Here is a 14163-nt window from a genome sequence, read left to right as displayed (position 1 = left end):
GTGATCGGAATTTCAAATTTCGGTTTGTCCAATATAATTCCTGAAAGAGAAAGTTGATATTTCAATGATATTAACTTTTATTTCAAGAGGAATTAATTCCTCAATTTCAAGAACATGCCTCGAGTTTCGGATCTGTATTGGATCTTTCCAATACTGTGATGAAAAAGTAGAACGTCCCAATATTTATTTATCCTTCTAGCATCAAAACAATCTTTAACACATCAATTCACTGCGCTACTCAACCTAAGCTTCTCAACTCGCTTGTACCGTGTCGTTTAGCAGGTTACGCGCATGCGCACCGTCGAGAGAGTAAGAGAGGTGGCCCCCAAAATCGAATCCTCTCTGGCTCATTTTCCGTTTACGAGTCTGGCATTCCAGTGCCCTTTCCAGTATATAAATTTCAGTGGTATCACTTTGTGAGCACTACAAACGTAGTGCTCACAAAGCACGCTATTAAACGTTTAACGCTATTAAAGGCTATTAAACGCCGTAAAGCCTAAACGTCAAAAAACAGTTTTTCACAATCGTATTGAAATATATTTACTAATATCAATCAAGGAAGTCAGATCTACCATTAAGTAATTGTTTCAATTTCTTTCACTGTTTTATTCAATATTATCTCGAAATACAAATTTAAATTGTTTAACTCATGCTTGAACTCACTTCAGAGTTTGTGAATGATTTTCGATCATAGCGTTTCCATCAATTAGTGGATTTAGCTTCCTTGGCAATCTGTAAGCTCTGCGTAATATACAATTTCGCGAGACTCTGAGCGCAGAACTGTGAAATATGCTGACTGTAAGTGCTAATCTGTCCTGCGACGATCATGGGATTGAGCCTGGGTGGGACGGGAAGTGGTCGCAGGAGCTTGTTGATGTCATCATCAGGCAGTGGAGGTTCGTCCTTAGCAGCTCTGGCCGCATTTTCTTGGGCTCTCTTTTGAAGAAGACGATTCTTGTCCTGTTGTTGACGAATAACAAGATGTTGATACCTATTAAATTTAATGGCTTCTTGATTGAGTTCATCAACACGATCCATCATGCATCTCAATTGTCCTTCAAGAACGGATGCAGTCCCCAGATCCAGATACTTAGTCCCCTGTTCTTCTGGGATCATCTCCTCCAATTCCGAAATCATTATATTTGTCAAATTGCTGTTCCTGACGACAATGGGAATCTCAATAAAGAGATTCTCGTAGCCAATTTTAAGAGTACGCAGGGCCTCGGGAGTAAATTCACCTTCTCGATACATCTGAATAGCCTGGGGTGTCAGACGGTAGGCCTTGATTGTCAGAAAACCTCTACCGGACTTGGCTGTATCGTAAATCACAACCACAGACTCTTCAATCGATGTCTGATAATGGTATTGGGACTCTAGGAGGCTGACACTCAAGAAATTACCCACATCTGCACTCTGGTACCAACCAACATGAAAATGATCAACGTTGACTCTGAAATTAATTTGAAATATTATTGAATTGCAGATGAAGTACTAGAGAACAAGCGATGAGTTCTCTACAAACTACCAAAAACAGGGCCGAGAATTTCTTGACAACTTCCTTTAAACTTTATGTGTTTGAAATGTTGTTAATAGTTCGTGGCCCCTGTTTAGAATCTCAAATCACTAACGAAGGGGCGCTTCGCGCCTGTCGCTAGATTAATTTAACTTTATCCATTCTTATTATATATATATATATATATTTCAATGCCAGTCCATCATTATTTTAGAATTTTTATGTTCTTTAAATAACTATTGTCATCTTCATTTTTTATTATACCTCCTTCAGTTATACATATTTTTAGTTTTTCCCTTGTTCTTACTTTTAACAACGCAATATATAGTAATAATGTTTTCAAGATTTCTGATCTCATTTTAACGAGAAGAAATGGAAAAAATGCAAAATAATGTAGAGGGGAAGAAATGAAGAAATTAATTTTTCAATGTCTCCGGAAAGTTTTAAAATCGATACATCTTTTCGAATAATGAAAGCGTACCCATAAATTCGATTTCTGTCCTTGTCTTTCGATAGAATAAATAAAATAAATTATAAGAATTGAGAATTGGAGACTAAAATTTCATGCGATTATTATGTAATAATTGTGAATCGTCAATTGCATTATTCAGGCTTGATTGCACCAACTCCTATTACAAATTTAAGGACGCGATGGAGTTACCAACACCCCCACCCCGCCGGCTCCACCGGAAACCCATCTAGATATGGCGAATATTGGGTGATGGATACATGCACATGGTATATAAATTATTACACTCGAAATCATTAATAAATAGCGAAAAAAATGGTTGAGCGCCTATTCTACATTATTATTCTCTTTTTAAATCTCACTCTCGCTCCTGAGTATTGAGAATTGGAAAAAAAAACCTGTAGAATTTGAGTTGACTGTCAGCTGTTATGTCCTCGCACTGACAAAAAAAAGAGCTTTTTTGTCTTGAGCGTTCTCGCTTTCAACGGCGATGCGGCGAGATGAGAACGAATGTTTTACGGACCGGCATAAGGCGGAGTTTGTATTTTTTGTCATTCTTTTCTAGAATTTTTGTTCTTGCAATAGCTTTTATTTAAGGATTTATTGAAAAATGTATAATATGATTTCTCAACACTTTTAAAAAGAAAAAATTGGGGAAAAAAATTAAGAAAGGGGAAAATGAGGGAAAGTTAGAAAAAAAATTATAGTACAATCGAACAGTGTTAATAATTGTTTTTTTTTCTACTTTCGTGGCGAAGTAGAAAAAGAGTGACATTAACAATAAGAGAAAAATCAAGGGTGTGGGATACGGAGTAAAACACAAATTTGTTTTTTTGTAATTTGTTGAACATTTTCGGTGGTGTGAGTCCATTAAAACAACGTTCGATGAATAAGAAAGAAAAAATTTCGTTCTAAATCAATCTGCAAAATGGAAAAATGGACAATTTTCCACTTATTGTGAAGCGTAACATTGAGTCCAAAACCTAAAAATCTAGAGAATTGTTTTGTTATATTAAAATTGTTGTTATGTTAAAATTACAAGAGATTGAAAAAAATAAGGTTGATTAAATACTGCTGAAACTGTAAGAAAACTCACCAATCAAAATTTTGAAAATGTTACAAAACGGGACCCATAATTTTTTGAATTTCTTGCACGAAAATTTGTAGAAAGTACAAAATTTTAACGAGTCGCACAAAAATGGAATTACTAAAAAAATTGCAGGCGGTTATATCTTCGATGCAGCTGTAATTGTACGGGGATGGTCTTTCCTTCTTTCTCGAATTTCCTAGAAACTCATTGCATTCCCTCGAATTTTCTGGAAACTCCTTGAATCCTCTGGAATTTTCTAGAAACTCCTTGAATTCTCTCGAACTTTCTAGAACCTCCCTGAATTTCCTCGAAATTTCTGGAAACTCCTTGAATTTTTCCGAAATTTCAAGAAACTTCTCGAATTACCTCGAAATGTCTAGAATTTTCTGAAATTCCGATAGATGGCGCTGCATATAAGGATCGTTTCCCAAAGTGACCCTCCATGTTGAAACCATAGACTGTAAGGAATTCTGGGCATTCCTTAGGCGATCCAGAGACCATCGAGAACGTCGGATTAAGCGTGAGTCAGACAAAGACCCACAGCGTTTATTGTATATAATTTTTGACAAGCAGAATTTCGTATTAGCTATCTTCCGGTGATCGTTTCACGTTTCGAATATATTGAGGGGTAGGTATGATTTTTTTCGGGTAATATTTCTGTGATATGTGTTAGGAGTTTGAATAAGTTAGCTATCGGGGACCTAGAGATTTTCGTTGTTTGGGCCAAAATATTATCGAGCTACGCGATTATTGACAGGATTTCTCCCTTACGGTTTAATCTTCGGGGACGTGTGGAGGTCCAGATGAAATGCTGGCGCTCAGTATATGGATTAATCGGAATGAGACAATTTCGGTTTTGGGTTTCGGTGGAAGGTCACACGGCCAATCGCGACCGTTGCAACCGTGTGAATTGCCAAGGTCGCTATAAGTTTTAGAGGGTCAAGTTTTGTATTAGGGTGCATTATGTGTTCTGTTGAATTATAGTTTTTGGTGTATCATGCGTTTCTGCCCCGATAATCCTTGAGAATGCAACCCCGAAGAGGTAATGATTGTTAGTGGACCTTATCTGGGCTAATTACCGCCCTTTTACTCCGTTTCATTTTCTTTTATTGTTTTGGTCTATTGTCGGTTTAGGTTGAATCGAATTACGCGTTTATGGCCATTAGGTTGACGTGACCCTTTAGCAGCGTCTTCGTACCTAGCGCTGGACATTCGCCTACGTCACAGCGGCTGACCCCACTACGTGGATATAACGCTCTCGTTCTATCTTTTGGCGTTAGATACTCGCTCTCTTTTCACACTTTTGGGGTATAAATTGAGTGACTTTTGCGCATTCGAGACTTAGTTGGGAAGAGTAGTTGAGAAGAGTAGTCGAGTATTCGAGGAATCAGTGACTAGCCCTCATCGAGTCCATGGCCTTCGGGCAGAGTGTCTTTGGGCGATGCCCCTCTGGGGAGAATTTTTGCATCTAAGCAGACGTTTAGATGAGATTTTGGGTTTCGACTCGCGTTGCCGCATGGTTTTCGTAACTATCCGGAGTTGTGCCGTAGAACTCTTTTGAGGATTATTGTTGAGTTTGATTGTTCCTTTTTTTGTGCATAATTATGAGAATTTCGCATTCGGATTACGTGGGGATACGGGTGGTGTATTCGGCTGTTCGATTCCGTACGATCTCGGGTCCGCTCCATTTTTTTTACGGGTTTTGCGCTGAACGGTGAGAATGTTGTTGGTTAACGCGAGTTGATCAGAGTCGTGATTTTCTCTTTGCGTTGGACGTGAACGTGTGTTAGATTTCATGGGATTTGTTTCACATATAATTCTATTTCGTGGCATTGACGAGAATTCGAGTCGTAGGATTGAAGTTCGCTTTAGACATTTGTCCTCTGGCTCTTTGTCTGCACAATAATTATTGAGTATTGAAGAATGTTTTTTTGTGTGATTATTCTGTTTTTTTTTCAATCTCTTTTTATTGTGCTCTTACTCTCAGTTTTTTTTTTTAGATTAGTTGTTTTGAGTTAATTTAGTGTTTCTTTTTCTTTTGCTAAATTATTTGGATATATTTTTTTGAGACAGTTGTGTATCGTTTTCCAATTATTTTTCACGAATATAACCTCGGTATATTACACAACATTAACTCCGGTGTTTCGAGTTACATTATTTGTTTTTTTTTCAGTAACAATACCTATTGGCCGATTTTCCATCCGAATCTACCCCTCTCTCCACAACCAACCCTCTGAGCAGCGCGGACCACCTATCACCTTCCCCTGGACTCCTTAGTTTTAAGTTTGTGTTAGATTAATGGTTATTTTCTGGTTCCTTCATTGTTTTTCGCTTGAGGTTCATTTATTCGGTTTGTCGTCTCCGAGGTCAAAGGACGGCTGGCGCTCATCGATGTTTTTTTTTTCGTTTTCTCAGTCTAGGGGAAATGGGCAAATTAACGTAGTTTTCCAGTTCCAAATGGAAAATTCCGTTACAAGACGTATCCACGTCAATATTTAGACAAACCTTACCACTACACTAGACATTTACACTCTTTACTTTATACGATTTGAAATTGGCTCTTTGATTGCCAATTTACGACTGGCGGCGGAGCGTGCCGATCCGTCTTTTATAGGGGGTTTTGAATCTAGACATTTCTGCACTGGAAATTTCTATGAATAACCTGTTGGTATCTTACCAATCGATCGACGGCTGGTAATGTAGCGACAGTCGGTATCGCCGATAGATGGCGCGGCCACAAGGATTTTTTTTACCGAATGACCCTCCAAAACAAAACCATAGACGTATCCACGTCAAAAAAAGATGTAATGTACAGTAGAATGGTCGAGTAATATGGACTCAATCTCAGCAATTTAAGATACTTTAGTTTATTAGTTTCACACTAAAGAACAACGGTTTACTTCGATACATTGGTAATGAGCTCCCGAGTCCAGTGTGGTCTCAGTTTTTATTCAAAAACCGTGGCATACTTGCATCAATTCATCTTTGTATTCGTATTACAAAACGGTCTTGTGTTGTACTACGATGCTGACTTCTAATTTTGTCATAATTGCATTATTCCATAATATTAATACAATAATCTGGGACGCGACATCCCTCCCGGCGCGAGAAGCAAATTCATATTTTTGTAAATTTCTCATCACTGGTTACACCATAATTTACATACATACATATTGGTAGAGAAAATCCTAAATCTAAAGCGCGTAATTTTTCTCCTGCAAACCCTGAGCCAACATTGGTATCGAGGTAGTCAAAACCACCTCTATCAGGTCCAGATAACCTTCCGGAATCTGTTGCCTTGAAATCTGAAAACTCCTAGACCAAGCCTTCACCTATTAATTTCGTTTTTCTTCTCTGCAGGCGGAGCGTTGCTTTGACCCCCTCTGTCCATTCTCTGAGCGTTGAGCGCGTTCGTCGACACCAACAATAAAGTAGCAGAACTGCCATGATGAGAATTACTGTTGTTGCACTAGATAATCTTGATGCTAGATGTCGGAAGAATTCAGGGAAGCCATAAAACATCATTTTCTTATCCAGACGTTTTTCTTCTCGTCCTAGCTCTGCTTGTAATCCCTGTAGCTCCTTGACGTTCCGTACTATAGTACGGACATGTACATCTTCGAAGTTCAGTTGTCCCTTCTTCAGGTAGTCGTGCTCTCGCTCAAAGTTAGATTCATCTCTGGATAAACATGCAAGTCGAGACGTACTCCTGATGATTTGCGCCCTCTGATGGTGAAATCTGCGGCCATTACTTCGCAGTGATTGTCGATTCGTAAAAGCCCAGTTTTCTCCAGGGTAATTCTACTCTCCTTCTGATCACATTTGACGGTGATCTCCTCAGGTCGCGGTGATGCATAAAGTCATGCACTGTCCAAACTCAGGTGAATGAGTAACAGACGTTTCAATGTCATGTGTTTCGTAACACATGAATCGAGAATTTTTGCGGGCTCAATGTACATATGTACCTCGTACGGACTGTGCGGCCGTATAGCTTGCATCGGCAGTATTTCTGTTCACACATACTGTCCGTTGAGCCTCTTACAATTTTGCAATTGCTCTGACGTCATTAAAATGAACTGCTGTCGGCCCGTGGATGACCAACAATCCATTCTCAGGTTCAATATACGAGTATAACAACCTTGTACTGTTTGCACCGGCAAACCATGCGACTTGTAAACGCTGTAAATCTTGGAGTTCACCAGCGGTATCTCCACAAACGTCACAATTTTTGTTTCAAACGTGTGTATGCTGAGGTTAGAAATTTTGTCCAGTTAATGCATGCTGCCAATCCGTATTTTAGTGGGAAAGCTGAATCCCATTGGCAACTTAGCTTTCTTTAGGATCTCACTAGATGTTCCTCCGAGAGGACTCTTGTCCCCAAGATTCTTCCTGTTTCATCTGTTAGAAGGCGCAATATTCTCTTAACATCCGTTATGACACCGTCGAGAATCGCCGAAATCACCATAAAATGTGCATCCATGTCGTCACGAACAAGAGTTGTATTGAATCTATATTCCATGCGTCCCGACAACTGTTTTGTTGCGTTCAGAAGAATTGCTTCATTCCGTTGTACAATGTCTTCTGCATGCTGCAGTTGTAAGAGTATCGAATTGATCACTTCGATTTGATTTTTTTTTAATGTTACAGGTACTTTCTTGTTGTCCTTCGAAACAGATAATGCGTTCCTGAATTTCTTTTGCATCTGAGACATCTATTGTGCCAAATAGCGACTTGGCCACGGAGGCTAATCCATCAATTAAGCCTCGACGATCTCTTTCGGGTTGTCCAATTTCAAGAATTCCATGAATTGTTTTCCTAACCTCTGCATGTTCACTGATTCGTTCTTGCAGAATCATTCGGAAATTCTCTTCAGATTTCCCAGTTTTAGAGAACAAAAGCTGTGTCTGAATTTAGTGGTTCGCTAGTTGGTCTGCTCTTTGTAGCCAGGGAGTCACATCTGTTGTCGCTGCTACGGGCCAGACGTGGTTGCTGAAGAATAATCTACCAATCGATTCAAGATGTAGGCCTGGATTATGGACGAATTTATCAACAGTGTGTCTCTCCCCCCTCGTGAGTGGGATCATGCTTCCCAGCTTCGTCCTTGCCAGGACGAATAGTGTAGATCAGGGATGGATAAAGTCCAGGTAGCTCAGAGTAACCACATAAACTTGTCTTAAGAAGCCCATAAACTTTATTGGCCTTGCAATTATAGGGGTGCTAGTACGATCATAGTTGGGGTAGCAGTGGAGGCCGCAGTGGCAGTGTAGTGGGGAGCGTTCCGCTTGGGACGCTCTTCATGGAATGTACAAAATGAGAATCTGCCAAAAACTGTATAATAATTATTTTGCTTTTTTTATGCAATTATTTGGCTACGAAATGTCTTTCCATACCTACATTATACAAAAATATTTAATGAAAACATTTCGCATTTTCTCAAAAAAGTTTAATTGAATTTCTATTGAAATCGCAATATGAAGGAATGAAGGAATATATTTCGCCGATTGAAGACTTTCCAGAAGACTCATTCTCAGCCTTTTTCCGAGGAAAAATTGAAGGTGAGTTTGAGAAGTTTTGGTGAAATTATTTTTAGCATCATGCTTTCAGCAATCAGAAGGGCTTTTTTTAAAATAAAATGTATTGCCTTCTAAAGTTTTTCTTTCAAAAAATCATATTCGAAATTTCCATCTCATTGGAGTTCTTTTTTCTCACGAGGTGAGGAATTTATCTATTCCTACTCTCAAAAGTTATTAAAGGTTATCCAAAGCAGAAAAAAAATCCATCCTGCAGATTTCAGTCTCAATTTTCTTCTGAAAAGATCTCTATTGAAATAGTGCACCAAGGGCGGAAAGTCATGTTTTCCCGCCCGAGGTGCACATGCTATTTTTTAACACACCTGCAAAGGAAAGTTCGTATTTTGCTCTTTGATGAGCGGGAGGAAAGTGCCTACTTTCCGCCCTAGGGTAGGAAGTTGCTCCCAAGGAAAGTCTTGACGGGAAGTAGTGACGCATCAGGTTTCTTTGGAACTACGAGCAGCGGTGCGTTCAACTGACTGGTAGTTGGACGTACCACTCCGTTGTTCAGCATCTCCTTCACTTGACGATCTACCTCCTACCTCTAAGACTGTGGCAATGGATGTGGTCGGACATTCACAGGTTGTGCCCCCGGAATAGGAATGGTGTTTTCCAAATGGTTAGTGACTCCTGGAGGATCCCCTGGAAGTTGTACAATGTTGTTGTACTCCTCCGGTATTTCCAAAAGACTCTCGCTCTACTTGATTGAGGTGAGAAATCCTCAGATTTTCGTGAAGTAGGTTTATTCGATTTTGTTTCGATTTATTTCTGCCTTTCATATGCATCAGCATTATTTCCTTGGCTATGGACAACTCCTCAAGTTTCACAACCGGCAGGTTGAAAAATATGTCATCCTCAGTAGTATTCATGACGCACATGACTGGTCGACCGTCACGTGGTTTCGTGAGGCATTCACCCAGGAAAAGGCCAGGTTGCAATTGTCTTTTACGCATGATCCCATTCTTCGTGCTTGAAGTTGTAGCCCAGGCTAAAATCTCCATTCTAACCTTCACCATGAGGTTTTTTAGGTCAGAAAAGTTGTAAACGTGTGCCATTTACGATGACACTTCTCCCAAGTTGTACCTACGTAAATAAATCCCTAGATTGACAGAAATCCTCCGAAAGAAAAAGAATTCCTCCGAAACATGGAAATTCATCAGACACAACGTGAAACACGTATCCCAATTCCTCCTTGCCGTTCCTCAAATAAATTTCCACTTTCCCAAGTATCCCGACATCTTGGTACGAAATTCCTCGCAATATCCCGCTCCGGGCTGGACCTTCACAACCTGTTTCAATTCTCCAGTTTTTATCACGGATATGACCGCTCCAGTCTGCTAGGAACATCGTGGGCTGCTTGGGCTCATCCGCCGACAAAATAAAATAATTCGTAGTCTTCGATGGCTAAGCAGATATGATTTTAGCTGTTCTAAGAGTGGAATCACCCACAACGGTAGTCTCCTGCTGATTCTTGTGACCTTCAACTTCAGAAATTTGCATCATCGCAATTTGGATTGCCCCCATCGGCAATGCGTCCCGGTTCGATGACCTCTTGTTTTTGTTATGATTCTTGTTCGCGCTACCGTCAGCATTCTTGTTGACCTGTTTTGTAGCGTCATTTTTCTCCTTTACCTGCAGTTCTACATTGTCAGGAATCCACATTGTTTCTTCAATTTAGAACATGAGGTAATCTCATGCCCTGGATTGTGGCAAAATTTGCACACTACACCCCATATGCGTTGATACTGCGTCGATCTGGAACAGGTAGACTCGATTTTCGCTGCATTTTGCATTCCTTCGCCTGATGCCCTGCTTGACCGCAAGCAATCATGTCCCCAGGGATTGTCGCCCCCTTGATTGACCATTTCCCCCCTGAGAACGCCTGGAACCACCGGAGCTTCCTCCAGAACTCACAAAGCTCTTTGAGAACCCATGAAAACCTGGCATAGTTTTCTCTAGTCGGACGGCTCCAAGACAGGCTTCATGCAATATTTTGTAGTTGTTTGCTCTGATCAAAATTTGAATCTGCCCGCGCAAACCCTGCTCAAAGTTAGCCATCGCCAAGGTTAACAAGGCTTTTCTAGCTCCAATTTTCTCTTTCTCGTCCAGATCATCGGCTAGCAAGCTTTGTATAGCCTCAATTAAGTCAAGAGTTACTCATTCAGCTTTGGCTGCTTATTTGCTGACGACCTCATCATTTCGTTGCTGCAAATTATTGAAGTCTCCATGCAATCCAACGAGTGATTTCGTTTTGCCGAATAAGGCTTCTAATTCCACCTTCAGTTCGTCAAAATTCTCTACGGCTTCAACTGTACAAATGCTTTGCCAGTTAATTTATTTTTCAGAATTGTTTTGAGTAGTGTTGAATGCAGCTCAGGTTGTAATAAATTTTTCGCGTCTTCACAGGACCCGAAAAAAGGTGTTAATTCATCAGCGCTCTCACCATTATATAAATAAACTAATAGCAGAACGCCCTTCAGGTCAATGAGCCCCCTCCGGCCCAGACCACTACCAGGATTGAAATCATCATTGGATGGATTAGGTACATCCCGATTGTGATATATTTTCCTCCAAGCCTTCTGCAACTCGTTCTCCAATCGTCTCCGCTCCTCGGCTTCCTTCCACAACCGGTCTTACGTATCTTCCAATATTTTCAACATGTCCTCCACGACATGCTCTCTGTTCAATGATTACGGCAAGTACAAATTACCTAACGATTGCGATAAGGAATTCCTTAACTGGGCTACTGTAGCCAAAACGGCCACCCAGTTAACTACAAAGACTGCACTCATTACAAGACAGCAATCATGCTACATAAGAACAATAAAAAAATAATTGAAAATAACAAAGCAAACAAAATAAAACGTATTGCTCAATTAGTAAGCCCCCATATTTCATTCGCTGATCAAGTTAAAATTGCAAATGAAACTCAAGTGAAAACTACTACTAAGGTTAACAACCAAAATATTAAAGCACTAAAAAAATATTAACAATAATAATAGTAACAATATGCAAAATAATCAAATATCGAGCCAAAACGATAACCCCCCCGCCATGGGCTATGAAGACGCCAAATAATATCCAATCCTTGAATAATAATATTACCGATACGCTACCGCGTTTCTCGATTACCCCATTGTCGACGAGAGTAAATGATTTAACTTCAGTAGTAAACAATAACTCAGAAAAGATTGCTACTATCATGGCCCGTTTAGGCCAAAATAATAATACAATCAATGATGGCAACAAATAACAATAGTTTGACTTGCGATCTGGAAAACTTCAACATCGTAAGTATCAATGTTAACTCAATAGTTAAGCAACAGCAAAGGCATTTAGCTGTGTGAAGTTGGTACCCGACTTTGACGAATCGTAACAAAAATTTAGTATCTGATTTATTTTGAGCTACACGTGATTGTAGTTTAATTTTTTTCGTTTGTAGTTGAAAAATAAGCGTCCAATCCATTTTTGAAAGACAGGAACTATTTTTGAGTTACATCTCCAAGGACATTAGATTCTTATTTGTGATCGTTTGTAGTTGATTGTACTAATTCAATATTTCCATTTCAATTAAAAACAAGTACGGAGTTGATTTTATGGAATGGCATCGAGCAATCACTTTGCATCGAGGACCTAAAAGAGCAGATATTTACAAGAATTCGTTTGTAGTTTGAAATGACGAAGAAAATAGGAAAAAAAAAAAAGAAAACGAGGCTGAATATTAAATTTATGAGTGAAGGAAATTGGAAAACGCTCATGTCATCGTAGAACGAAAAAAATTTTAGTTACTTATTGAAAAGATCAATGCCGTTCGTCAGTAGTTTTTTATAGTGTGTAACGAGATTTTCTCGTTACGGGTTGAAATCCCCTTAAAAAGATATGTGAACTCTTAACTTAATGAAGAGAAACAGTTAGTGACATTTAGAGGCGGCTGAAGAAAGCCGCGACTAGATGAACTGAGCGACAAACCGATGAAAGACCTAAGGCATAGCGGTTATGGGTGAAACCGCGACCCCTGAAGGTCTGGAGGACGTTACTAGACTATCGCGATTTTGGAATTCGCCCATGTTGTATGAGGATTTCGGGTTTAGGTATTTTTTAGAAAGGTGGCGGGTAAGTTGCCCGTAGAGCGCTAAAGCACTCTGCTCGCTGAAAGCGGGAAGGTTCAAAATAACGTTGTCGACACTCGGTTTATTTCACTTTTAAAACTTTGTACTTTTAATCAAAATTATTCGGAGACTTCAAAAATTCAATTACAATTAGAGGAAGTGTTTCCTCTTCGAACGTTGAGACAGGAGTGTTCTTACTTCTAGCTTCTGGTTCTTACGCTGCTTTACAGAAATTTCTTAAGTCTAAGTTGCAACCCCTAAGACGTGGTAGGGAGCCAATCACAGCGCTATTTATTCCGAAGCGCTGGCCTCTTCACCCCCACAACGCTTGACCTCTAGGGCCCACCTACTCTCTCGTGGCGTCGCTTATGACGTGGGGCCCAACGTGGCAAAAAGGGGGGGAAGGAAAACATCTGGCATCGAGAAGAGGAGAAGTTTTGGAGGTGAAAAGAAGGGGAGGACGTTTTCTCCCGGCTTAGGATTTGAGGGAGTCTCTAGACTCATTAAGGAAAGTTGTCAATGGTTTTATGATAGGGTTCTACTCGGAAAGGTCTCTTTGTGACGACTGGGGCGTACGAAGAGCAATGAAAAACTTTACAACGAGGTTGACAATAAACAGGGAACCAGAGAGAAATTTAATGGAAATTGGAAGGTCATACAGACCATTTAGAAAAGACTTTTACGATGGGATTAAGAAATTCGAGAGAAAATAATTTCGAAGAGGAAATTTTAGTTTCGCGAAGGGCATCATTAAACAATAACCATTTGTCACCTTTTCGTTCGGGCTGTCACAGTGTCTAGACATCTGGGAATATTCCATTTATGTCTTCAAGTTCCTATCCTTTTCTAAATTCAATTTATTCCCATGGGTATTTGTTAAATTAATTAAATTCATTTTCTATTATTTACATATTTTTTGATCAATCAAATACGCGACATTTTGACGTTGAGTTCGAATAATTCCCGCGGAGCACGAGCTCCACTAGGGAATAGTTGGGAAAATTATATTACTAATACGACTCTATACAACACCCAGCATGTGCTAGGGGAAAAGGGGCCGACGTACAGGCTGTCCAACTGGGCGATTCCATAGGCTATGTCAGAGTAGACTAGGGACCAACGGCCAAGTGAGAGGACTGGTGCCCCCGGGATCCCGTCGGGTTGATTGGTGGGAATAGGGTAACGGAATGACCTATCGTCGCTGAGATATCCAGACTAGGGGGAGAAAGCCCTAGTAAGATTCTGAGTTGGTCGAATGCGGACGCTCGAGCGGGGAAGTCGAAAGGATTTCTCCGGGATATACTGTGGTGTTGGCTTGAAAGATGGCCACGGGAATGGTGGGCGAATAGCTCAGCGCAGCCAGGTGCATAACTGATGGTAGCGAGCGTAGGGGGATGCTCCTGCATCCCCCA

General features: G+C 40.2%; 1 protein-coding gene across 1 annotated transcript in view; it reads right to left on the bottom strand.

The window, feature by feature from the left end:
* Window positions 1–579: 579 nt before the first annotated feature.
* The window catches only part of LOC107043466 (eukaryotic translation initiation factor 3 subunit H), a 48117-nt gene continuing 34533 nt past the window's right edge, over window positions 580–14163 (bottom strand). Inside the window, exon 2 of the mRNA XM_015264996.1 lies at window positions 580–1450. Within this exon, the coding sequence (XP_015120482.1) occupies window positions 703–1450 (748 nt within the window). The 3' untranslated portion in view covers window positions 580–702. The remainder of the gene's footprint in view (window positions 1451–14163) is intronic.

The sequence above is a fragment of the Diachasma alloeum genome, unplaced genomic scaffold (genome assembly GCF_001412515.2).
Source record: "Diachasma alloeum isolate Michigan unplaced genomic scaffold, Dall2.0 Dall_scaffold_00582, whole genome shotgun sequence".
Taxonomy (NCBI): Eukaryota; Metazoa; Arthropoda; class Insecta; order Hymenoptera; family Braconidae; genus Diachasma; species Diachasma alloeum.
This window is presented reverse-complemented; position numbering and strand designations above follow the sequence as displayed.